This window comes from Protopterus annectens, chromosome 7.part0 (assembly GCF_019279795.1).
Source record: "Protopterus annectens isolate FY-2018-M chromosome 7.part0, PAN1.0, whole genome shotgun sequence".
NCBI classification, from domain to species: Eukaryota; Metazoa; Chordata; order Ceratodontiformes; family Protopteridae; genus Protopterus; species Protopterus annectens.
The window spans coordinates 188,710,152-188,737,020 of record NC_056739.1 but is presented as its reverse complement, the minus strand read 5'-3'; the positions used below and the strand labels follow the sequence as shown (position 1 = coordinate 188,737,020).

The 26,869-nt window shown below is 44.7% G+C and overlaps 1 protein-coding gene across 1 annotated transcript in view; it reads left to right on the top strand.

Moving 5' to 3' along the window:
- Positions 1 to 26,869, top strand: part of KDM5B (lysine demethylase 5B) — a 2,307,736-nt gene that overhangs the window by 2,172,987 nt on the left and 107,880 nt on the right. The window contains exons 22-23 of the mRNA XM_044076151.1: positions 2,140 to 2,260; positions 3,159 to 3,367. Coding sequence (XP_043932086.1) covers positions 2,140 to 2,260; positions 3,159 to 3,367 — 330 coding nt within the window. The remainder of the gene's footprint in view (positions 1 to 2,139; positions 2,261 to 3,158; positions 3,368 to 26,869) is intronic.

The following is a 26,869-nucleotide window of genomic DNA, read 5'->3' as shown; positions in this document are numbered from 1 at the left end:
GAGGCTGCATTTGTTACTTAGATGTGGCTCTTCAGGCATTTCCTTCTAGGGCTGTTCATTCATTTTACCCTTTAGGAAGAGCCACTTTTCTCCTTATGGTCTGAACTTCATGATCGGCAGTTTTCCTTAACCCCATCTGAACCTGTTTAAGTGGCATTGAAGATGGTTTTGGAAAACATTCCTATTGGCTACCACATCTGGTTGCAGTATGTCTGGACTGCAGGCCCTTTATTGTATAGAGAACTATCTGATCTTTCATAAGGGTTGGTTGTCTGCCTGAACCAACTCAAATTTTATCCAGAGGTCTATTCTAAGCTATTTTCCTGCTACAGAAGTTATAGGGAGAAAGTCTTTCACATCCTGGTTATACACTGCTGGATATGGTTTTATGTGAAGTAGTGTTTTTTTTAAGCTTGTGAAGCTGTAACTATGAGAAATGTATGTAATACTGGATTGAGGATGATTGCGTAAAGATTGTTTCTGATGTATAATTTTTAACTGTGAAAGTTAACATGGTTTATTTTCTTTTGTCTAAATGTATGCTTGCCTGTGTCTTACAGTGATAATTCAATAAAGGTGTGAAAGTTGTAACAGCTGTTTGTCATCCTTTCCTTCAGGAAGCAAAGGAGACAGTCACCAAGCAAACCCTTTTACAAGGATTCCCATCTTGTATTATCTTTCATCATCGGTGGGTCACTGCCCCTTGGGAACTGCTGCAGTCAAAGGCCACACTCCACTAGAGGTGTGGTTGTTTTCATTTTTTCTTTTAGAAATGGTTCCATTGCCATTGTAAACAGCTTTGTTTGGTTCCTGGTTCACACCTTTACAAAGTATTATTGTTTGGTGGTAGATAGGATATGGGCTTCTGTATATTGGCACTTCTGGATTTAGACTTGTGGTTCTCTTTACTGTTCCTTTCAATCTAGTGGTCTTCCTTTAAGATTCATCTCAGTCATGGACCCACCAGGGAATGGCCTTGCTGTTGGATATAACTTGTGCCTTCTTACAGTGTCTTTGAGTAGACACTGTGTTGGCTGCTAGATGATTTCTTGGTATCCCTTCTGCTGAAGTAGCTTTCCCATTTAGCTGTAGATTCTGGAGTTTCATTTATGTCAGGTAAGTATACATTTATTTTGTACTTGTTAACAGTAGCTGTCACCTCTGTTGTATTTTTTCCCGAGGGGTGGGCTTGCTCCAAGGTTGGGGATGAGGTAGCCTACAAGTTTGAGTTGGGTTTATTACCTAGTGTGATATACAGCATTATGTTCACCATTTTAGTGAAGGCTGGGAGCTTCTGAGGAAAAAAATGAAGAATTGGAACAGGAGAAGAGGGTAGAGTCAATCCTAGACCAAATAACTTGTGTTCCTCTTGTAGATAAATTGATATGAGAGTATCCTTTATTTTGATGTAAGACAGTCTGTTACTGTGTGAATTCTTCAGTCTTAGTGTTCCAGCTAGCTATGGTTCTGTAAGTGTTCTGACGCTGTGGTTGTGCTGTCTTTACTATTTACCTTTAAGGATTTCTATGGAAACTGGAACTTTTAAGTTTCAGAATCCTGACAAAGCAAGGTCAGTTGTTGGGCAGATCCACATCAGGAATGCTTTTTCAAAACACAGTGAAAACCTGTCCTTAACCTCAGAATCGTGTGTGCTTTGGAAGGCCTTTGAATATGCAGCTGATGGATGGTTCCTGCAGTTTCGTTATAGAATTGAGGTTTGTTTTACATTTCAAGGGCATTTATTCTGTGGTAATCACTTTGCCTATATGAGAGTTATTGGGGTGCTGGAGTCTGTTAGTGGTGGTCAAGGTTTAGAAAGCAAGGAAACTCTTAGATATGCATATCCAGTATGAAGTAATGTCCTGTGTGTGGATTTGTTCAAGCATGCTTCCATTGTGCGCTTAATACACACCCAAACCCAACCCCCACCCACCTCTATGGTCAGTTTGGAAGAGCACCAGTTCCATCTACCAGCACATCCAGTAACTGAGTTGGAGAACCAAATACTGTTAAGTAGTTTTATTGGCCAAGCCACTCATTTCATTGCCCTGATTAGTGTACTCTGCAGCTATATGTAAACGTTAATATTCTCTGTATTGGAACAAGTATGTGTAACTAAACTTGCACCTGATTTAATTCACCTTTCAGGTAATGCAGAGCAACAGTACAGTTGGTCTTACTTCACTCAATGGAGGAGATAACAAGGCAACGTTCTTGCAGCCAGCACTTTCTACACGGCCATACTGCCATCCCTTAGATAGTAAGTATACTGTGCTAATGTGGCGTGGAAAGGTGTTTTTTCCGGAAAGTGACTGTGAAAGTGTGGCGAAAGTGGAATTTACTATATTCAGAGTGTGAGTGCCAGGGCCAGTGGAACAGTTGCATTGGTGGTAGCCCCCTTGTGTTTCTTGTTACTAATAATTAGGCAGGCCCTTTTAAGTTTCAGATTGTAGTTAGTCTTTTGCTGTGATCATTTTTTTGTTTCATGTTGTGTCCTTTGAATCTACTACCAATCCACTGAGAATTATTGGCTTTGAAGCCCATAACTTGCTTTGCTGTTGGTTGTTCATTGTGCCTTGATTAATCTGTTTTCGTATTCTTCAGCAGGTTTACATGCATAGCCAGTTAAGTATGAAGATGTTAAAGCTGTAAAGTCGACTAGGAGCTTTGAGAGGAAATAATATAATTCATGGATTTCTAGAAGTGAGTGGGGGCAGTTACACATGCATGCTTCTCACTGAAGGTGCTTACTGTTGTACAGAGGTTTGTTTACATCGGCTAGTCACTCAGACCATTAGCTATCTAGATGGTCTATTTACAGGACAGCAAGATGGATATTTACATTTTTCTCCTACTTTGGTGGATAATACAATAGTATGCTAAATGCTTTCCTGTCTGTTCTTCATCATCGATTTATGCTTATGTTTATCATTGGCAGTATGACTTAGCAGCCCCTTTATCCCTGTGTAGAGATGGAGATTGTATTGTTTATTAAACATAAATTAGTGTTGATATCGAGGTTGTTGGTAATTCTTCAGTTCAAGTTGAAGGACTTTATTTTTAAGTACGTGCAAAGTATATTCCTTGGTGAATGGTCTTAATCATTAAATTTGTGTCATGGAGTCTGTATTTATTGTTTGTATTTTCTTACCACTTAGGTCTTGGCACAGAACTGGAGGAACTGCTTATGGAAGCCCAGTTGTTACAGGTGTCATTGCCTGAGGTACAAGAACTTTATCAGCTGCTGCTCTCAGGGCAGAGGTTGACAATTCAACAGAATGAACACAGTTCGTCAATGGGAGCAACTTGTGAGAAGGTGGTGGCTAGACTTCAGAATACACAAGATCGAAATGCACATCGAACAGAGGTAGTCTATTCCTCCCCCCAAAAAAGTCTGCTTTTTGCAATATATACATTTATCTTTACTGAATATCAAGTGTCTACATGCTGTTGACATACAACTGTTATGCAAACCTCCTTTACCCTTCCTTGTGGGAGTATTTTAATAGTGATTATTTAAGCAGCAGACTGCATTAGCTTGTGGAAATTCTATTGAGACCTGTCAGTCTTGGATTTGTGTGTGTTCTGTTCTTGAGCCAAGAAGTAAGACAACCTGATGATATTTTCATTCATTTCTCAACTGATGTGTTAGGATCCGAGACTCTGATCTGACTAGGCCACTTCTTCCAGAAGGTAGGCTTCTAAAACTTTCAAGCTCCTCCATTTTACCTACAGTGCCTCACCAACCTGAAGTATCCCAAATCTTGTTTGCCACCAGTAGGTTCAGATGTGGATTACGAACTCTCAAGTGTTGTGGTGTAGTTTTTCAAAAATTTTCCATGTTCGCTTTTTCAAGAGTCATTACCTTTTTCATAGTTTACCTTTCTTTCCTCCCTCCTGCACTATACTAATTTCTGCTCTTAGATTAACTTTTTTAGGTAATTTCTACTTACCAAGGTTGGTATTGCTTTGTACTCCTAGAGTACCATTTTCTACCATTGTTGGTAGTATTTTCTTTCCATTTCACTCTCTATACTTTCTTAAAAATTGTTAGTTTGGTTTGATATTGTTTTTTTTATGGTTTCTTCTTTTCTATATTAGTTTCTTTTTTGTTGTTAGGCTGTTTGTGTTGGAAAAAACTTTGGGTTTTAAAAAGCGCATTTCCTGTGGGCATAAGATTCCAAATTCTGATGCCTACAGGGAATGTGTTTATTGTTTGGGCCTGGCTCACCTGGATATTGAGTGCGATATTTGCTCAGGTTTCTATCACAAGATTCTTGGGTGCAAAGGATTATATCATACCATTTTCTGCACCCCCCCCCCCCCCCGATAGTTCTGAAGAAAATCCCTGCTGTTCCACCCAGTCAGAGAGCAGCATCATCTGGAAGTAAAAAAGCTGCTAGAAAAAGAGAGTCATCCATTAGGTCCCCCCAGACCAGAGAGGGTCCAGTACTTACTCAGGATTTTTCTTAGTGCCAAAAAAGACAGAAGACAAGACCAGTTCTGGATCTCTGCTAACTAAATCGGTTCATGCAATATACCAAGTTTCTGATGGTTATGGTTCAGTCCATTCTTCCCATTCTGCAAAAGGACGATTGGATGTGCTGAGTAGATCTTCAGGATGTGTCCTATCACATCAAGGTGAACAGGCATTCTAGAAGATACCTTCACTTTCGTGTGGAGCCAGTCATCAGTTCAAAGCTCTGCCCCTTAGTCTCACCACAAGCCCCCAGGGTGTTCATCAAATACATGGCAGTTGTAGCAGCTCACTTGACACTGCTGGGATTGTGGGTGTTTCCATATCTAGACGACTGGCTCCTTACTGCTTTAACCAGGCATCAACTGATCCAAACAAGAAAACTTTTTACAGCTGTGCTGCCCTCTATAAGTAACATTCAAATACAACAAATTTCATCTCACCCCAACAGAGTCTGGAGTTCATAGGTTCTTGTTTGGATATATTCAATCAGATAGCTTCTCTTTCCTCTACGCAAGCATTCTACAATACCAAGTCAAGAAGATTATCCCAAATTCATCCTCTCCAGCCTGACAGATTCTTCAGACTTTGGATTCCATGGCAGCAGCTATCAGTCTTGTTCCGCTGGGCAGGTTCCATATCAGAATTCTTCAATGGACCTTGTCGACTCAGTGGTCCATTCTTCAACATCCATTATCCGTGCCAGTCCAGATAACTCAAGCATATCTTCTATGGTGGATTCAATCAAATCAACTCCATGAAGGCATCCCTTTGTTGTTCTCCCCAAGGCCATGGTGAGCACGGACACCTCCCAGCTCAGTTGAGAGAGGACACTACACTGCTTGGGAAGGCTAGTCCAATGCAAATGATCCCTGCAGAGACCTAGACGCATATCAGTCCTAGAGATGACAGCTGTGCTAGTGTTGCAGGTCTTTAAAGGCATTCTCCCATCCAGGACAGTTACAGTTCAGATGGACAAATGTGTTGGTAGCCTGGTACCTCAACAAAGGGGAGAACTAAATCATATCCACTTTGTCAAGAAGCTGGGACTGTGTGGCAGTGGGGGAACTCTTCATTCACTTTCTAATACAGTCCACATTCCATGGAAATCCAATGTGATAGTGGACAAATTAAGCAGGTCCATACTGATGCTTCACAAGTGGTCTCTGTGTCAGTGTGGTGGAGAACATTTTCCATCAGTGGGGCCAGCTATGCCACAGACTTTTTGCTTCTTCCATCAACAGCAAGTGCTGCAGGTTCTTTGCCCAGGTCCATCCACCAGGAGAGTCACCAAGAGAGAGATTCTGGTTCGCGTTTAGCCCTGTGGGCTCCTTTATGCCTTTCCACCCTTGTCACTAATTCCAAAGTTTCTTCAGAAAGCAGTTTGGTTGAAGAGCAGTTATTCTCATTGCACCTTTTTGGCGTCATATTTGGATGTTCTTCGTCTTCCCTTGCTGCAGTCCTGACTATTGGGTATAGTCCGCGTCCCAGTCGGCCCGAATACCAGAGTATAAGGCTGACGTCGGTCATGGCGCCTTAGACTGACGTCAGTACGTCAGGGTACTAATGCGCATGCCCGACGTCATTTCCTCTGTCTTTTTTGCCGCATGGTCCGATGCAGAAGCAATTTTGCGAGTGCAGGTTGGCGTTCTGAGATTTTCCGAAACCGGAGTTTCAGACCGAAAACAGAGTTGGCTAAGTAACCCGTTAGAACATTTTGGTTTTTCTTGCCTCAGTATTTAACCGGATGTCAGAAAAAGTGAATAACTGTATTTCTTGTGGGAAGCAGATACCGCATAGGGATTATCATACATTGTGTATTCCTTGTTTAGGGCCTGAGCACGACGTTGTTGGTTGCCGCTCTTGTGCTAGATTTAACAAGCGCACTATTAAGAGGAGGCTTGATTGTGCTAGGTTAGTGTTTGGGAAGCGTTGCAATTATAATATGCCGTCGGATGCTCCGACGCCTGCTTCATCCAAGAAGCGCAAGGACAAAACAGTGAAGCCTAGGGGTGAGGAACCGGCAGTCCCGGACGTCGGTCCTTTAGAAGGCTCAGGGGAGCCAGAGGTTTTGCCAGGAGTCTCTATGGAGTCTCAGGCAGATACTTTACTGTTACAGGAGGTGCCCTCTCAGGAGGTAGGCCAGGCTGAGGGGGCTTCTCAGGTAACTGTTCTTCCCTCTCTTCCCAAGGTAGTTAGGGCCTCTCCTTCTGTTGCCAAAGCTTCTTTTAGAGGTAGGCCAAGTTCAGCTTCTGTGGGGGCTTCTCCTAGCATTTCGGCTCTGTGCCTAAGAAACATATGCTTAAAATGGCAGAAGATTTGATTACTCTGATTAGAGGTTCTATGCCCCCACCTGATAAGAGGCCTAGGGTGGAACAGGAGTTGATAGTTTTGAACAGTGTTCACAGGCTTCAGAGTCTTCTGTGGAAGACTTGCAAGAGTTTCCTACTTATTCTGATTCTGATGTGGATGATTCCACTCCTTCAGCTTCTCCTCCTGAGGATTTTTCATTTTCAGAGACTCTTCACTCCATGAGGGAGCACTTTAAATGGGAAGGCCAAGATTACTCTGACTCCAGAAAAGGCTTAGGGAATTCTTGTTTTTGCCCCAGCATAGGCCCTTAGCTATTCCTCCTGTGTTGAATGTGGTGGAGGATGTTTTGCAGAGGCTTCCCTGAACCCTGTCTCCTTGCCTCCTGCTCCTGGTAAGCCTGTTAGGTATTATAGGGTGCCCGTAGCTCATAAGTATTTGTTTAAGAGTCCCAGGGCGGACCCAGAAACTGTTTCTCAGGGGCCTAAAGGTGTTAAAGCTTCTGTGGTTAAAAATCCTGTACCCTCGGATAAAGAGGCAAGGGCTTTGGATAGGTGGGGTAAGAAAGTATATACTTCTTCCACTCTAGCCATGAGGGCGTTGAATTGTCAGTTTCATATGCTGAAATATCAAAATTATCTCCTTTCACAATTGAAATCTAAGGTGGATGCTTTGGCGGAAGGTATTGAGTGTAAAGAATTGCTGGATTTGGTTCATGTGTCTGAACAAGTGGGTAAGCATTCTTTGCAGTGTGGTTTTGATGCTGTTCAGGCCTCCTCGAGGGTGGCTGCTACTAGTTCTGTTCTTCGCAGACATGCCTGGTTGAAGGATCAGAATTTAGCTGAGCATGTTAAGACTAGGATTTTGGATGCTCCTTTACAGTCTGATGTGTTGTTTGGACCGCCTGTGGAAGCAGTTTTAAAGAAAATGGAGGACAAAGCTAAGTCTATGCAGACTGTTAAAGATTTTTTGCAGGTGCAGCCTCCGAAGTTTAGTAGAAATTGGCCTGCTAAGGGGTGGACATATCCTGCTTATGGTTCCCAGTCTAGGGGTAGGTCTAGACGTGGTAGGGGCAGGGCTCAAGGTTCGTTTAGGCCTAGATCAGACAGTTCACCTGCTCAGACTTCTGGTGAGGGCAGGGGTCAGTCCTTTCGTAAGCAGAACCAATGACCTGCCTTTTCAGCTGCCAGTGGACTCTCGTCTGGCAGCTCCTTTGGGAGGAAGATTGTCTCTTTTCAAAGAAAATTGGGATTTAATCACTCAAGACAGATGGGTGCTGGATATTATTCATCACGGTTACAGATTTTATTTCCACACAATGCCCCCTTTCAAAGGCATGCCAGATGTTCCTCCTCCACAAAGAAAAGAGGCTCACAAGCAAGTTTCTCAGTTACTCCAGATAGGGGCCATTCAGCCAGTCCCTGTATCAGAAAGGGGCTTGGATTTTATTCTCGCCTGTTCCTAGTACCAAAGAAGGGGAACACGTGGAGACCAATTCTGGATTTATCTATCCTCAACACTTATCTGGACATTCCCAAGTTCAAGATGTTGACGTTACAGCAACTGTTACCTCTGCTGGGCAAGGATCACTGGATGGTAACTTTGGATCTCAAGGAAGCTTACCTTCATGTGCCTATAAGGCTAAGTTGCAGAAAGTATCTGCGGTTTCGAACTGGAGATTTTCATTATCAGTTCTCTGCATTGCCCTTTGGCTTATCTACTGCGCCCAGAGTATTCACAAAGGTTCTGGCTCCAGTGATAGCTTACTTCAGGCTTCAAGGCATTCAAATCTATCCTTACTTGGACGACTGCCTGATTCTGGCTCAAGAAAAGGAACACCTTCTACAGCATCTGGAATATGTCATAGCAGTGCTAAGATGCCTAGGGTATTCTGTGAACGAAATAAAGTCCAGTCTAGTACCCTCTCAAGACATGTGCTTTCTGGGTGTGAGACTGAATACAGCAGCTCAGATGGCCTTTTTAACCCCGGACAAACAAAAGAGTCTGTCACTTTACTTCCATCAACTATCTCATCAGTCCGTGCTGACTGCAAGGACAGTCCTTCAAGCATTAGGGTTCATGGCATCTTGTATTCTGGTGCTTCCCAATGCCAAACTGCATATGAGGAAGCTGCAATGGTATCTCAAAAATGTATGGACACAGCACTGCCAAGATTTGGACACTGTCATTCAAATAATACCTTGCCTTCAAAAGGAATTCTTGTGGTGGGCTCAGGAATGTCACCTAAACAAGGGACTCTCTGTGACCCGCCAGAGGCGAGTCAGATTTTAACGACAGATGCCTCGGACACTGCTTGGGAGCTCATCTAAATGGAAAGTGGATACAAGACAAGTGGCCTGCCAGACTACAGCATCTACATATCAACATGAAGGAGATGTTAGCAGTCCAGTTTGCATTGATGGCGTTCAAGGAGTTACTTCTTCCAGGGCAGGTGTTGATTCTGACAGACAACACAACTGTCATGTGGTACATCAACAAGCAAGGGGAACACATTCTTATCCTCTATGCAGGCAAGCAATGATTTTATGGGAGACTGCGTTAAGCCTGCAACTGACTCTTCAGGCAAGGTTTCTGCCAGGAGCACAGAACTCCCCTAGCAGATGTATTAAGCAGACAAATCATGGATCCCCACGAGTGGAAACTGGATCTTCATGTATTTCAGAAATTGACAGTGTCATGGGGAACTCCAGACATAGATCTGTTCGCTTCTCCACTAAACCACCAGCTGCCAAAGTATTGCACAAAGGGGTTTCATCACACAGCTTGGAAAGTGGATGCTCTGTCTTTCAGTTGGAAAAACCTTCATGTCTATGCCTTTCCACCTCTACCTCTTCTTCCAAAGGTATTACTAAAGGTCAGACAAGACAGGCCAAGGATGATTTTGATAGCTCCAGATTGGCCTCGGCAACACTGGTACCCACTTCTAAGGAGTCTTGTAAAGAAGCCTCCATGGCCTTTACCTCTGATTCCTCATCTGTTATCTCAGAAGGACGGTCATCTGCTCAATGTCAAGCTTCAATCTCTTCATCTCACAGCTTGGCATATTCTGTGTTGAAGCACGGTAGGTCTCAGCTTCCTCAACAAGTTTTAAATGTGATTATGGAAGCTAGAAGGCCTAGTACTAGGAGAGTGTACGCAGAAAAATGGAAGAGATTTTTATTTTGGAGTACAGCAAAGAATTTGGAGATTTCAGAGCCTAATTTGAGTGTGGCTCTTCAATATCTTACTGAATTATTGGACAAAGGTTTGTCCTTCTCTTCCATAAAGATTCATGCTGCAGCAATTTCAGCTCACTATGATTGTGACCCACCTTTGTTTTCGCATCCTTTGTTCAAGCAGTTTCTTAGAGGGGCAAAGAATATAAGACCCCCACGTAGAGCTCCTACTCCTGCTTGGGATCTCAATTTTGTGTTGGAAAAACTTACTCTACAACCTTTTGAGCCTGCAGCTACTGCTGAATTGAAATATTTGTCATGGAAGACTGCTTTTCTGTTGGCTATTACTTCTGCAAGAAGGGTGTCTGAGTTGCAGGCCCTTATGGCAGTAGAGCCCTTTTGGTTTTCCATAAGGACAGGGTTTCATTACGTACTAATCCTTCCTTTATGCGAAGGTGGTTTCTAGTGTGGCTTTAAACCAAACTATTCATTTGCCTACGTTTTTGCAGATCCTCAAAATAAAGGGGAAAAGATTTTGCACACTTTAGATGTACACAGGCAATTGCGTTATTATTTGAGCAGGACTAAAGATTTTAGGCAGTCTCAGCAGTTACTTGTTTCTTTTGCTTTGAGTTCACAGGGCAAGCCTGTGTCAAAACAAACTATTTCTAGGTGGATTGGCTTTTGCATTGCATTTTGTTATTCCCATCATGGCAAAGAGGTTCCAGCTGGGATTAGGCCTCATTCCACTAGGGCTACTGCCACTTCAACAGCATTTCTAAGGGGTGGCAACTAAGGATATTCTGGAAGCAGCTACTTGGAGTTCAGTGCATACTTTCTCTAGGCATTATCACCTGCCTATATACTCTAAGACTAGAGCTGGTTTTGCCACAGCTGTTTTACAAGGCATGTTGTCAGCTCCTGCTACTTTATAATTTGCCAGCCTCCCTTACCTCTGCTTTGGGATTCTACCCAGTAGTCAGGACTGCAGCAAGGGAAGACGAAGAACATAGTACAGTTTTGTACCTACCATAAATGTAGATGTTCGAGGATTCCCTTGCTGCAGTCCAATTTACCCTCCCTCCTTCCCCTCTGTGTTTCAGGGTGGTTGTGTAGGTGAGTTTACATGCTTATATTTTTGTATATATATTACTGTATATATTGTACATGTTTATTGGTGCAGGTTGTTTTTGGGACTTGTCTTTTTGGGTCTTCTGACATCTGGGGCAAGAAAAGACTGAGGAAATGACGTCGGGCATGCGCATTAGTACCCTGACGTACTGACGTCAGTCTAAGGCGCCATGACCGACGTCAGCCTTATACTCTGGTATTCGGGCCGACTGGGACGCGGACTATACCCAATAGTCAGGACTGCAGCAAGGGAATCCTCGAACATCTACATTTATGGTAGGTACAAAACTGTACTTTCCTGTTTCTCTGACCTCGTCTTTGGCATCCACCCTTTATTCTGGATCCAAATCCAGATCTTGTGTTTCACTCAACAGGCATGACTCACCCAGACATATCAGGTCTCCAATTGACCACATGGTTTCTCCAGTTCCACTATTTGCGAGACAGCCCATGCTCTCCTCTCCTGTCCATCACATTTTATCTTCTCATAAGGTGTCCACTAGTAAGGTTTAAAAAAGTAAATAGAAAAGATTTGTCTTCTGAGCCCTCAGCAAAGACTTGGACCCATTTTCAGCACCTCCTCCCTCTGTCCTTTACTACTTTGTTTTGATTTTCAGTAAAGTGGATAGTTTCTCAACAGTTAAGGTTTAACTGGCTGACATTTCTAATTTTCACCTGGGCGACAGTAAGTCTGCCTTAGCGTCTTTTAAACTCTGCAAGGCTTTTCTCAGGGGAGCCTTTCTGCTTAGACCTCCATTGAAAGATCCTACCCCACCTTGGGATTTAAATATAATACTTCAGGCCTTAGCTCGATCTCTCTTTGAACTTTCAGCCAAAGATAATCTCAGATTAACAGATAATCTCAACGGCTCCGGATCCATCTGAGGGAAGGATTTCCGTGTGTCCAATACCTTGAGTATCCAGAGGCCTAGCTGGCTCCACGTGGGAGTAGTCAGCGGCCTGTGGCTCTGAAGTAGCGGGTGTCAGGGGCTGTGAAAGTGCCTCACTGAGAACCGGCGACTGGCTTAGCGGAAGCCTCGTCATTGGTTTTGGATCTCGGATGCCTGTCCTTCTCTTTTTCCTTGCGTTTTTTAGAAACTCCGGTCGGCTGTTCCGACGGCATTATGTAATTGAATTTTCAGCCAAAGTGATAAGCAAAATCAAAGCGATGCTCAATAGTGCGTTTGTTGAATCTAGCAAAAACGACAGCTAGCAACGTTATGATCAGGACCTAGGCAAGGAATACAGTAAGAGTGATAATCCTTATGAGGTATTTGCTTCCCACAAGAAATACAATTGTTAACTTTTTCTGACATCGGTCTGGAGCAAGAAAAAAGTTTCCGCAATGGGGTACTTAGCTTTAATGAAGACTTTGGATCTGAAATTTGTCTGCGAAAATCTCAGGACTTGTGAACTGCTTTTGCTTCAGGAACAGCGCGGCAAGCAAAACTGAAGAAAATGGCATCTGCTGCATCTTTTATACCCCTGGCGCACTGACGTCAGGGAAGAGGCGACAGCAACCGACGCCGGACCTAGACTTTAGAATTCTGGCCAACCGCGGGCCGCCTGCCAGCAGGATAACCCAAGAGTGATGACTGCAACAGTGAATACACTCTAACATCTACATTTATGGTAGGTACACAACTGTACTTTTTTTGTCATAGAAAACCATTTTTCTAGTGGCTATTACATCAGCTAAAAGAGTATCTGAACTCCAGGCTCTGTCTTCAAAGCCTTCTTATCTAATTTTTCCCAAGAACAGGGTGTTGTCGTGAACTGTCTTTTCTGACTAAGGTAGCTACTGAGTCAAATGTTAACCAAGTAATTAATCTCCCAGTTTTCTTTCCAAGTTTCTCAAACAAAGGAGAGTACATGATGTCATTCTATTCCTATGTTGCAGTATTCTTGGTGTGGGATTTCCTGCCTTCAGGTGACTCGTACGGCAGTTTCTATACAAAAGCTTCAGCTTGGCTTTTGCAGCTGCATGGGACGTCACACGTAGGGCCATAAACCAGGGACCTTAAGTGTGACATCTGCAAGCACAGTCCTCAGAATTTTCAGCTGCAGACGACTTTGCATCGTACGTTCGCTCTCCAGACGTCTGATTGACTATAGATAACTAACCCATTTGGTGTTTGCATTTCTAAATTTTTTACCGGTCTTTCGCATTGCTTAGGCTTGGATGTTGTAGCTTTCAGCTGATGTCAAGGAAAAAGGGAAAGTGCCAGTGCGGGAGCCAAATTCCCCATAAAGACACCCATGGCAAATGCGTTTTCTGCTTAGGCCGGGAATTTGTAAATCTTTTGTGCCTAACACCTTACGTAGTCGTCTGGCAGTTTTAAACCTTTACTTAGAAAACCAGTGCCTCAAATGGCTGGCTCTCAGGATGAATCCCACTTCGGAGGCCGCTCAAGAATCTCCGCGTAAGAAGGCCAAGATGCCTAGGCCTTCATCGCCTGCCGCTTCGCACCCGAACACCCCGCCAACTACCCCAATGTAGGAGTTGAGCGCTCGGCAGATCTGTCAAATCCATTGACCTCTCTTGCAGAGGCCAATGCACATCCACAGAGCTTTCTCAGACACAGACGCTTGTTGATGTCGAGGGGGAACCAGATTTGGTGTTTCCTTCGACCAGGATCCAGACCTCTGATACAGCCGCTGCCAAACCCAGCTCTAGACTGACTCCAACCAAAAAGAAGCAGAATACAAAACACATTACACCTGCTGCTGAAGGCCCTGCAGACTCAGAGGCCTTCACCTCTTCTCTTATGCAGGCATTTATGGTCCTTAGGCCTTATGCCTCACCCACAACGTTGTTGCCTCTGCTAAGCCCTAGGCCTCCCTCTGCTTCTTTCATTCCCATGGCTCCCTTCCTTGAAGAAGAACATGAATCTGCCTACTCTTCCTCGGATGAATCCATCTCTTATGCATCCCAGACTGCTTCTCCCAAGGAATATTATTCTCCTGATGAGGATTCTGTGGAAGGGGATTTTCCACCTGAAGACATTACATTTGGTGAAACAATCACCAAAATGAAAGACCATTTCAAATGGGATACTTCCCAAATGACAGAAACCCAAAAAAGATACTTTGAACTGCTGCAAGTGGAGTCCCCCACCCCTACAGCTGTACTCTCTGTTCTTCCTGCATACTTGGATGCCTTTACTACAGCCTCTAGAACACCTGACTCACAGCCTCCTGCACCCACAAAAGTGATTGCCACTGCCCCTGGTAAACAGTCTAGGTTGTTACCTTCAGCCTCCCTATTACCCACGGATAAATATGGCAAATCCATGGATAGGATAGGCAAGATGGTGTACACTTCCTCCACTTTGACCTTCAGACCCATTAACTGTCAAACACTCATGACCAAGTATGCCCTGGACTTAGTATCCCAAGCCACATCTATGCTGGCTTCAATTCCTGACAGTCCCATTAAAACGGATTTCTCCTCCAAATTGTCCTTAGCACTACAAGTGGCTAGACACTCCATAAGATGCAGCTACGATGCTGCAGAAGCTTCTGCTTGCTCTGCAGAATCAGCATCTGTCCTTAGGAGATATTCCTGGCTTAGACTACAGAATCTGCCAGAGGACTTCAAGTCCAAAATCTTGGACGCCCCCCTGGGACATAACTTCCTCTTTGGAAAGGAATCTGCAGACCTATTTAAGAATCTGCAAGAAAAAAGCAAAGAATTACAGGATATTAAACATCTGGTATCCCCTATACCCAAATTTTATAGGAACCACCCGGCTAAGACTACCTTTGTTAGGCGTAACCCGCATTCTGCTGCCGCCTCCTCCAGACCCAGAAGAAGAACTAGAAGACATTCCTCATCCAGGCTCACTGGCCCACCTCCTCAGCCTAGACAACCCTTTCAGGACAGGGGAGTCCTAATAATGCATGACTGCCTTGCCCATCTGCCCCTCTCAGCTCGCCTTACCCACTGTCTCCCCTTCTGGCAAAAAATCACCACAGACCAATGGGTATTGACCATTATTCAAAAGAAGTACTTTCTATCCTGGAAACAACCCCCCCCCCCCCTGCTGTCACTTCCTACTTTCTCTTACCCCTCATACCCTCAAATGCTTTCATGGTCACCTTGGACCTAAAAGATGCTTACCTGCACATTCCCATCAGGGCCTCACACAGACTTTTTCTGCATTTCTCTGGCCCATCCTCACACTTATAATTTATGGCCTTGCCCTTTTATTTATCCACTGCCCCAAGAGTGTTTACAAAGTGCGTAGCTCCAGCCATTGCCTTCTGCAGGATCCAAGGAATCCAGATTTACCCATATCTGGACGGCATACTTATCCTATCCTGTCCCTTCTGCAAAGTCTAGGGTTCACCCCAAACCTCAAGAAGTCCTCCCTGAGCCCAGACAAGGACAAGGTATTCCTACGTTGCAGAATCAATACAAAACGAATGAGTCTTTCCCCCACAGGACAAGGTTCTGTCCCTAACTTCCCATTTCCAGGAAGTCTTGCTGTCCCAGGCAGTCACTGCAAGGCAATTCCTTCGATTCCTGGGATTGATGGCAGCAACCATTCCCATGCTACCATTGGCCAGAATGCATATGCGAAAACTGCAGTGGTACCTCAAAAATATCTGGTCACAACACCAGAGTCACTTGGAACAAGTTATCCTCCTTCTTCCCTGTTTAAAGAAAGAAATCATTTGGTGGATCCAACAAGTACAGCTAAACCCGGGGCTTCCACTGCAGCCCCCTCAACCCACACAAATATTGCCTACAGATGCCTCAGACTCTGGTTAGGGAGCCACCTTGCACTCTTACATTGTCCATGCCCAGTGGCAACCTCCCATGAAAACCAAACACATCAATGTAAAGGGGATGACAACAGTTCTTTGAGCTCTACAGACCTTCATACCCCTACTGCTACCAGGTCCTCTTCTGATAGTGACGGACAATACCACTGTAAGGTGGTACATCAACAAACAGGGAGGTACCAAGGCATACCATTTGTGCAGGCTAGCCCTACTAATTTGGGACCTAGCATCCCAGCACAACCTATTCCTGCAAGCCAGTTACATCCCTTTGCAGGACAAGCAAGCAAGCAGACCTCCTGAGCAGAACATCTTCTCCACAACACGAATGGATGCTGAACAGGACGGTCTTCCTATACATAGTCCACCAGTGGGGCACTCCACAAATAGACCTGTTTGCCTCCCCCCAGAACAGGCAGCTGCAGACCTTCTGCACAAAGACTTACTCCCCCCAAGCCTGGAGAGTAGACGCCTTCAGTTTCACCTGGGAGGGGAACTTCCTGTATGCCTTCCCCCCTTCCCTCTGATTCAGAAAGTCCTCCTGAAAATCAGGAACTCGGAAATGAGTGACTCCCTACTGGCCAAGGCAGCACTGGTTCCCCCTTCTGCACAATTTAGCCAAGGGCAGTCACTGCAAGTTACCCCACAGGGTGGACCTTCTGACACAAGACAAAGGAACTCTCCTACACCCACACTTGCAGATGCTATCCCTGACTCTGTGGGTGATAAATTACTAACCCCGTTCAGACACCACTATTCAGAGGACGTGCTGTCAGTCCTGAGGGAGGCCAGGAAACCCACTACTAGAAAGTCATACCTTGCTAAATGAGAAAGATTTGCTCAATGGTGTCTGGGATAGGAAAGGGACCCCTTACAAGGCTGACACCCCCCCTAGTCCTCTTATAAAGGGGTGGACTTTCCTATTCATCAGTGAAAGTGCACCTCTCTGCATTATCAGCCTGCTTACCTATAGAGTCTCCCTTGTTAGCCAGGCTACATGTGAAACTTTTCCTTAAAGGCGTCTTACACATCAGACCACCTAAGAAGCCTATCCCTCCTCCGTGGGACCTGAACTTCATCCTGGAAAAACTCACCCAGCTCCCCTTTGAACTGGCTAATACAGCCTCTCTACAGTTCTGTACTTGGAAAACAGTACTGTTTGTGGCTAGTACCTTTGCCAGAAGGGTTTCCGAGCTACAAGCCTTAATGGCCTGCTCACCTTACACCATTTTTCGTAGGGAAAGTGTCACACTGAGAACTAACCCCTCCTTCGTGCCCAAGGTAGTCAGTGACTTTTCTCTAAATCAGTCCATTCACCTACCCAATTTTTTTCCCCTCTCCAATTAACCAAGGAGACAGGATACTCCACTCCCTAGATGTCCACAGGCAACTGAGATTTTACCTGGACAAGACTAAAGACATTAGTAAATCCAAACAACTCTTTGTTTCTTTCCACCCCAGGGCATTGGGCAAGGCAGTCACCAAACAGACCATTGCATCCCGGATTAGAAAAGCAATCTGATGTTCTTCGTGTTTCACTGTTGCAGTCATTACATTTGGGTAATCCTGCTGGCAGGTTGCCCTCAGCTGGCCTGAATTCCAAAGTCTTGGGTCCTGCGTCGGCTGCTGTCGCCCCTTCCCTGACGTCAGGTCGTCAGGGGTATAAAAGAAGTAGCCAACGCCATTTTCTTCAGTCTTTCTTGCCGCACGGTGCCCGAAGCAGAAGCAGTTCGCAAGTGCCAGTCGGCCGACTCCTGAGATTTTCGTGGTTGAGTTTCAGACCCAAAGTCTTCAATAAAGGTAAGTACCCTGTTAGGGAAACTTTTTTTTTTGCTCCAGACCGATGTCAGAAAAAGTTAATAATTGTATTTCTTGTGGAAAGCAAATACCTCATAAGGATTTTCATTCTTACTGTATTCCTTGCCTAGGCCCTGATCACAATGTTTCTGGTTGTCGGTTTTGTGCTAGATTTAACCAACGCACTATTAAGCATCGGTATGATTTTGCTTTAAACTATTTTGGACGCCGGTTTAATTATCCAAAAATGTCATCAGATAGCCATCCGACTACCGGAGTTCACAAAAAAACGCAAAGAAAAGGAGAGAGATAAACCGAGGTCCAAAACAGATGACGAAGCTTCTCCTAAGCCAGTCGCCGGTTTACCAGTTCTCAGTGAGGCACTTTTGCAGCCCCCGACTCCCGCTACTTTAGAGTCACAGGCCGCTACCGACTCCCACGTGGAGTCGGCTAGGCTGCTGGAAACTCAAGGTATTGGAGCCTCGGACACTATTCCTTCAGATGGGTCCGGAGCAGCTGAGCAGGCACCGGCATCTGAGGGTGTATTCAGACCTAAACATCTTTACATTAAACCGACTTAAGCTTCAAAGGCTAAACCACCTTCTAAAGCAAAGAAACAAACTCAAGAGCCACGTGGACAGGCCTCTATGCCCAAAAAACAGATGCTCAAAATGGCCGAAGACTTGATTACCTTGATCAGGGGTTCCCATCCCCCTCCAGAAAAGAGGCCTAGGCAAGAGACCGACTATGAATCTTCAGATCAGGTTTCTATTTCTTCTGATCAGGAATGTTCTCTTCCCCCCCTATGAGGTTTCTGATGCTGAAGAATCTATACCTTCAGCTTCTCCTCCAGAGGACTATTCTTTTGGGGAAACCTTGCATGCCATGAGGGAGCATTTCCACTGGGAGAGCCAAGATTTTTCAGAATCTAAAAAGAGGCTCAGGGATTTCCTTTTACTACCTCAACACAAGCCTTTAGCTATTCCACCTGTTAGACATTGTAGGTGATGTGTTTTCAGAGTCTAGTCTGACCCCTGACTCGTTACCTCCAGCTCCTGTTAACCCTGACAGATATTACAGGGTTCCTGACTCTCATAAATTCCTTTTTAAAAACCCTGCTGCAGACCCAGAAACTATTTCACAGGGTCCCAAAGGAGTTAAGGCTTCTGCTGCAAAAAAACCCCTACCCCCTCTGACAGGGATTCTAGGGCACTGGATAGATGGGGAAAAAAGGTTTTACACATCTGCTACCTTGGGTATAAGGGCCTTAAACTGTCAGTTTCATATGCTCAAATATCAGCAACATGTCATGACATTGCTTAAACAGAAAATTTTGTTAAACTCAATGTGCAGAAAACAAGGAAATGCAGGATTTATTGCATGCAGCTGAACAAGTTAGAAAGCATACTTTGCAATGTGGTTTTGATTCTTTGGAGGCCTCCTGCAGAGCCGCAGTTACGTGTTCAGTAATTAGAAGGCATGCTTGTAAAGGAACAAAATCTGCCTGATCATGTTAAAGTTAAATTAGATGCACCTTTACAGCATGATACTTTGTTTGGTGTTAAGGCAGAAGAGGTGTTAAAGAAAATGGAGGACAAAGCTAAATCTATGCAAACTGTCAAAGATTTTTTACAAGTACAGCCACCTAGGTTTAGTAGACACTGGCCTATAAAGAATTGGTCCTTTCCTGTGTCAGACAGACCTCAAAGGGGCAGATCCAGACAATCCTAGAGGCAGATCCCAGGCGCAAGGTTCATACAGGTCAAAGCAATGGGGTGCTTCTACCTCCAAAGTTGGAGAAGACAAATCACAGCCATACTGGAAACAGTCCCAATGACTCCCCCCTGCCGGCACCAAGCACTTGGCAGCACCCTTAGGGGGAAAATTAGCATTTTTTTCACAAAATTGGTACATTATATAAGCCAGGACAAGTGGGTTCTAAATATAGTGTCACAAGGCTGCAAGTTCCATTTCCATACCCTGCCAAAGGTAAACGGCTGGCCAGATCTCCCAAACAATCAATGGGCAGAGGTGCAAAAACAAGTCTCATCCCTCATGGACATGGGGGCCATTCAACAAGTACCAGAGCAAGAGCAGGGACAAGGATTTTACTCGACTGTTCTTGGTACCCAGAAAGGACAAGGCCTGGAGACCAATACTAGACCTATCTATTTTGAACACATTCCTGGACATACCAAAATTCAAAATCTTGACTTTACAGCAGCTTCTGCCCATGCAGGGCAAGAATGCTTGGCTTGTGACTTTAGACCTAAAAGAGGCATAGCTGCATGCCCCAATCAGACAATCATGCAGAAGATACCTCAGCTTCAAGGCTGGCTCAATACATTACCAATTCTCTGCATTGCCCTTTGGCTTATCTACTGCGCCCAGGGTCTTTGCAAAGTGCCTGGCACTAGTAATTGCTTTCTGTAGACAAAGAGGAATATAAATGTATCCTTACTTGGACGACTGTCTAATTCAAGCAGAGAACAAGGACATACTTCTACAGCATCTGGCGTTTGTGAAAAGATTTCTAACATGCCTAGGGTACACAGTCAACGAAAAGAAATCAAAACTAGTACCCTCTCAAGAGATAATATTCCTGGGTGCAAGCTTAAATACAACTGCCCAGATGGCTAATCTCACGCCAGACAAACAAAGGCAACTGACTACCTATTTCAAAATGTTGGCAACAAAGGCACAGTTATCTGCGAGAAAAATTCTGCAGGCTTTGGGCTTCATGGCATCCTGCGTCCTACTAATTCCATATGCAAGACTGCATATGAGGAAACTTCAATGGTACCTAAAAAGTGTTTGAACTCAACATTGCCACAGCCTGGAAACAATGATTACTCTCATTCCCTGCATGCAACAGGCGTTTCAGTGGTGGGCGAAGGCTTGTCACCAGAACAAGGGACTGCCATTCACATTACCCCCAGCCAGGCAGATACTAACAACGGATGCTTCAGATTATGCCTGGGGGGGGCACATGGCAGGAATATGCATTCAGGGCACATGGTTCTCAAACCAAATGCATCTACATATTAATCAAAAGGAGATGCTAGCTGTTCAAAATGCCCTGACAGCCTTCAAGGACCTACTTCATCCGGGACAACTACTGATAAAGACACAACACCAAGGTCATGTGGTATATAAACAAGCAGGGGGGCACACATTCTTACCCCCTTTGCAGACTAACCATGACTTTGTGGGACACAGCATTGACTTACCAAGTACATCTGCAGGCACAATTCCTGCCAGGAAAGGAAAACACTCTGGCAGACTAACTAAGCAGAAACCTTATGGACCCCCACGAGTGGCAGCTGGATCCACAAGTCTTCAGCATGATAACAAGGAAATGGGGATGCCCGGACATAGATCTATTTGCCTCCCCCCACAACTACCAACTAAAAAGATTCTGCACAAGGACTTATCACAGACCAGCATTGAAAGTGGACGCCCTATCTTTCAGCTGGAAAGACCTATCAGTATATGCCTTTCCTCCACTGCCTCTCCTCCCCAAAGTACTCCTAAAGGTCAGACAGGAGAAGCCAAAGATGATACTGACTGCCCCAGACTGGCCACGCCAGTACTGGTATCCAATCCTAAGGAACTTGTCTCAGTGCCCAGCTTGGACCTTACCTCAGATACCTCATCTACTGTCCCAGCAAAACAATCAGATCCTGCACAGACAACTCAGTACTTTAAACCTGGCGGCATGGCGGATAATGTAGTCATACAAAACACACCTCTCAATAAAGCTGTGATGGATGTCATTTTGGAAGCCAGAAGGCCTAGTACTAGAAAATCTTATGCTGGAAAATGGAAGAGATTCTGTGCTTGGAACCAGGCACAAGGAACTGATACAGCTGTTCCAAATAGTCCTCAGATTTTGCAGTACTTAACTGAGATGCTGGACAAAGGCCTATCTTTTTCATCAATTAAAATTCATGCCTCTGCCATTCAATCTTTTCTCATCCTTTATTAAAGCAGTACCTCAGAGGAGCCAAAAACTTAAGGCCTCCAAGGAGGTCACCAATGCCTGCATGGGACCTCAACTATGTCTTGGAAAAACTCACCCTGCCTCCTTTTGAGCCAGCTGCTACTGCTGACGTAAAATTTTTATCTTGGAAAACAGCTCTGCACCTAGCAATAACTTCTGCAAGACGGGTTTCAGAGCTACAGGCACTCATGGCTGTGGAACCTTTTATCATCTTTTATCCAGACAGGGTCTCTCTGAGGACAAACCCAACATTTATGCCTAAGGTGGTGTCCAGTGTGGTTCTTAACCAAACTATTAATTTGCCAACTTTTTATCCAAATCCACAGAACAAGGGGGCGAGAATTCTGCATTCTTTGGACATACACAGACAACTTAGATTCTACTTGGACAGAACCAAAGTTTTCAGGAAGACAAAGCAATTACTAGTGGCATTTGCTGCAGGATCACAAGGAAAGGCTATTTCAAAGTGGATAGGGCACTGCATTCGCTTCTGCTATTTACACCATGGCAGGCCACTGCCTAAGGGCATTAGGCCACATTTAACCAGAGCTGCAGCCACTTCAGCAGCCTTTCTCAGGGGAGTACCAACCAAAGACATATTAGAGGCTGCTACTTGGAGTTCAGTGCACACCTTTACAAAGCACTATCATCTGCCACTCTACTCTTAATCCAGGGCAGGCTTTGCCACTGCAGATGTTCGTGTTTCACTGTTGCAGTCATTACACTTGGGTTATCCTGCTGGCAGGCTAACCGCAGTCGGCCTGAATTCCAAAGTCCTGGTCTGGCATCGGTTGCTGTCACCTCTTCCCTGACGTCAGATCGCCAGGGGTATAAAAGATGCAGCCGATGCCATTTTCTTAAGTCTTTCTTGCCGCGTGGTGCCCGAAGCAAAAGCAGTTCGCAAGTGCCGGTCGGCCGACTCCTGAGATTTTCGAAAATGAATTTCAGATCCGAAGTCTTCTATAACGCTAAGTACCCCGTTGGGGAAACTTTTTTCTTGCTCCAGACCGATGTCAGAAAAAGTTAACAATTGTATTTCTTGTGGGAAGCAAATACCTCATAAGGATTTTCATTCCTACTGTATTCCTTGCCTAGGCCCTGACCACGATGTTGCTAGTTGTCGGTTTTGTGCTAGATTTAACCATTGCACTATTAAGCGTCGGGACGATTTTGCTTTTCATTACTTTGGCCGAAGGTTTAACTACATAATGCCGTCAGAACAGCCGATGACCGGAGTTTATAAAAAGCGCAAGGAAAAAGACAGGCATCCGAGGTCCAAAACCGACGACTAAGCCTCTTCTAGGCCAGTTGCCGGTTCTCAGTGAGGCGCTTTCGCAGCCTCTGACACCCGCTACGTCAGAGCCACAGGCCACCTCTGACTCCCACGTGGAGACAACTAGGCCTCTGGATACTCAAGGTAATGGGCCTTCGGAAACTAATCCCTCAGATGGGTTCAGAGCCGCTGAGAAGGCATCGGCTTCTGAGGGTGTTTTCAGACTTACACAGCTTAATATCAAGCCAACTTCAGCTTCCAAGACAAAATCTAAAGCGGTTTTAAAGACAAGGAAACAAGTACAGCATTCTCCAGGACAGACCTCCATGCCTAAGAAACAGATGCTAAAAATGGCCGAAGACCTAATTACTTTGATCAGGGGTTCCCATCCCCCTCCTGATAAGAGGCCTAGGCAAGACACTAAATATGATTCCTCTGATCAGGTTTCCATTTCCTCTGACTCTTCTTCAGAACAGGGATACTCTATTCCTCCCTGTGAGGATTCTGATGCTGAAGAATCTATTCCTTCAGCTTCTCCTCCTGAGGATTACTCATTTGGGGAAACCCTGCATACTATGAGGGAGCATTTCCACTGGGAGAGCCAAGATTACTCAGATTCTAAGAAAAGGCTTAGAGACTTTCTTTTACTATCTCAGCACAGACCTCTTGCTATTCCATCTGTTCTAGACATTGCAGATTGTTTTTTCCGAGTCAGGCCTGTTTCCCGACTCTTTACCTCCTGCACCTGTTAAGCCAGACAGATACTACAGGGTACCAGATTTGCATACATTTCTATATAAAAACCATGCTGCTGACCCAGAAACTATTTCTCAGGGTCCCAAAGGGGTCAAGGCTGCTACTGCTAAAAACCCTGTCCCCTCAGATAGAGATTCCAGGGCACTGGACAGATGGGGGAAAAAAGTTTACACTTCTGCTACCTTGGCTGTAAGGGCTTTAAATTGTCAGTTTCATATGCTTAAATATCAATACTTAATGTCTCTGCTAAAACAGAAAATGTTGACAATTTCTGAATATTCTGAGAACAAGGAAATGCAGGATTTATTGCATGCAGCTGAACAAGTGGGAAAACATACTTTGCAGTGTGGTTTTGATTCACTGGAGGCCTCTTGCAGGGCGGCTGTAACAGGTTCTGTCATTAGAAGACATGCTTGGTTAAAGGAACAGACTCTGCCTGATCATGTTAAAGCAAAATTATTAGATGCTCCATTACAGCATGATACTTTATTTGGTGTTAAGGCAGAAGAGGTGTTGAAGAAAATGGAGGATAAAGCTAAATCTATGCAGACAGTAAAGGATTTCTTACAGGTACAGCCACCCAGATTTAGCAGGAACTGGCCTTGTAAGAATTGGTCCTTTCCTGTGTCAGACAGGCCACAAAGAGGCAGATACAGACGTCCCAGAGGTAGACAACAGCCCCAGGGCTCATACAGGCCCAAACAATGGGGTGCTTCTACCTCCAAAATCGGAGAAGACAAATCACAACCATATAGGAAACAGTCCCAAATGACTTCCCTCTGCCAATGCCAAGCATTTATCTTTTGGCAGCACCCTTAGGGGGAAAGCTACCACTTTTTTCATGAAATTGGCACATGATCACCCAGGACAAATGGGTCTTAAATATAGTCTCTCAGGGCAACAGGTTCCACTTTCACACTCTTCCAAAGGCAAAATGTATGCCAGACCTACCACACAATCAATGGGCAGAGGCACAAAAACAAGTTTCATCTCTCATGGACATGAGGGCTATTCAGCCAGTGCCTCAACAAGAGCAGGGACAAGGATTTAACTAAAGACTTTTCTTTGTACCAAGAAAGGACAAAGCATGGAGACCAATTCTGGACCTGTCTATTCTAAATACTTTTCTGGACGTTCTGAAATTCAAAATGTTGACTCTGCAGCAGCTTCTGCCCATGCTGGGCAAGAAGGCTTTGCTTGTAACTTTGGACCTCAAAGAGGCATACCTGCATGTCCCAATCAGACACTCTTGCAGAAGATACCTCAGATTCATAGCTGGCTCAATGAACTGCCAATTCTCTGCACTGCCCTTTGGCTTATCTACTGCGCCCTGGGTCTTCACAAAATGCCTGGCACCAGTAATTGCATTTTGCAGGCAAAGAGTAATTCAAATGTATCCCTACTTGGACGACTGCCTTATTCAAGCAGAGACCAAAGACATTCTTCTAAAGCATCTGGCGTTTGTAAAAAGATTACTAATTTGCCTAGGGTACACAGTAAACGAAAATAAATCAAAACTAGTACCCTCTCAAGAGATAATATTCCTGGATGCAAGCTTAAATACAACTGCCCAGATGGCTTATCTCACGCCAGACAAACAAAGGCAACTGAATTCTTACTTGGAAAGCATGGCAACAAAGACCCAGTTATCTGCAAGAAAAATTCTGCAGGCTCTGGGCTACATGGCCTCCTGCATTCTGCTAATTCCATATGCAAGACTGCATATGAGGAAACTACACTGGTATCTAAAAAGTGTTTGGACTCAACATTGCCACAGCCTGGAATCAATAATTTCACTCATTCCCTGCCTACAACAGGATTTTGATGGTGGGCACAGGCCCGTCACCACAACAAGGGACAGCCATTCACTTTACCCACAGCCAGGCAAACACTAACAGATGCTTCAGATTATGCCTGGGGGGCCCACATGGCAGGAAAATGTATTCAGGGCACATGGTCCCCAAGCCAAAGGCATCTTCACATCAATCAAAAAGAGATGCTAGCTGTACAACATGCCCTGACAGCCTTCAAGGACCTACTTCATCCAGGACAACTGCTGATAAAGACGGACAACAGCACAGTCATGTGGTACATAAACAAGCAGGGGGACACACATTCCTACCCCCTCTGCAGACAAGCCATGATTTTGTGGAACACGGCATTGACTTACCAAGTATATCTGCAAGCACAATTTCTGCCAGGAAAAACAAATGCACTGTCAGATGAACTAAGCAGAAACCTCATGGACCCTCACAAGTGGAAACTAGATCCACAAATCTTCAGCATGTTAACAAGGAAATGGGGATGCCCAGACATGGATCTTTTTGCCTCCCCTCACAACTGCCAACTTCAGAGATTATGCACAAGGACTTATCACAAACAAGCATGGAAAGTGGATGCTTAGTTATTCAGCTGGAACAACCTTACAGTATATGCCTTTCCTCCACTGCCTCTTCTCCCCAAGGTACTCCTAAAGGTCAGACAAGAGAAGCCACAAATGATACTGATTGCCCCAGATTGGCCTTGCCAACACTGGTACCCAGTCCTAAGGAGCTTGTCTCAAGGCCCTGCCTGGACATTGCCTCAAATTCCTCATTTACTGACCCAACAAAACAATCAGATCCTGCACAGCCAACTCAGAACCCTAAATCTAGCTGCATGGCGGATAGTGTAACCATTCAGAATACACCTCTCTCTAAAGCGGTTATGGATGTTATTTTGGAGGCCATGAGGCCCAGCACCAGGAAATCTTATGCAGAAAAATGGAAAAGATTCTGCGCTTGGAACCAGGCACAAGGAATTGACACGCTTGTACCAAATATTCCTCAGATTTTACAATATCTAACTGAGATGCTGGATAAAGGCCTATCCTTCTCATCAGTTAAGATCCATGCCTCTGCCATTTCAGCTCATTACAATACAGAGCTACCAATTTTTTCACATCCATTGCTTAGGCAGTTCCTCAGGGGGGCCAAAAACATAAGACCCCCAAGGAGAGCACCAATACCTGCATGGGACCTCAATTTTGTCTTTGAAAAACTCATACTGCCTCCTTTTGAGCCAGCCAATACAGCTGAGATAAAATTCTTATCATGGAAAACAGCTCTGCTCCTAGCAATAACTTCAGCAAGAAGAGTCTCAGAGCTACAGGCATTAAT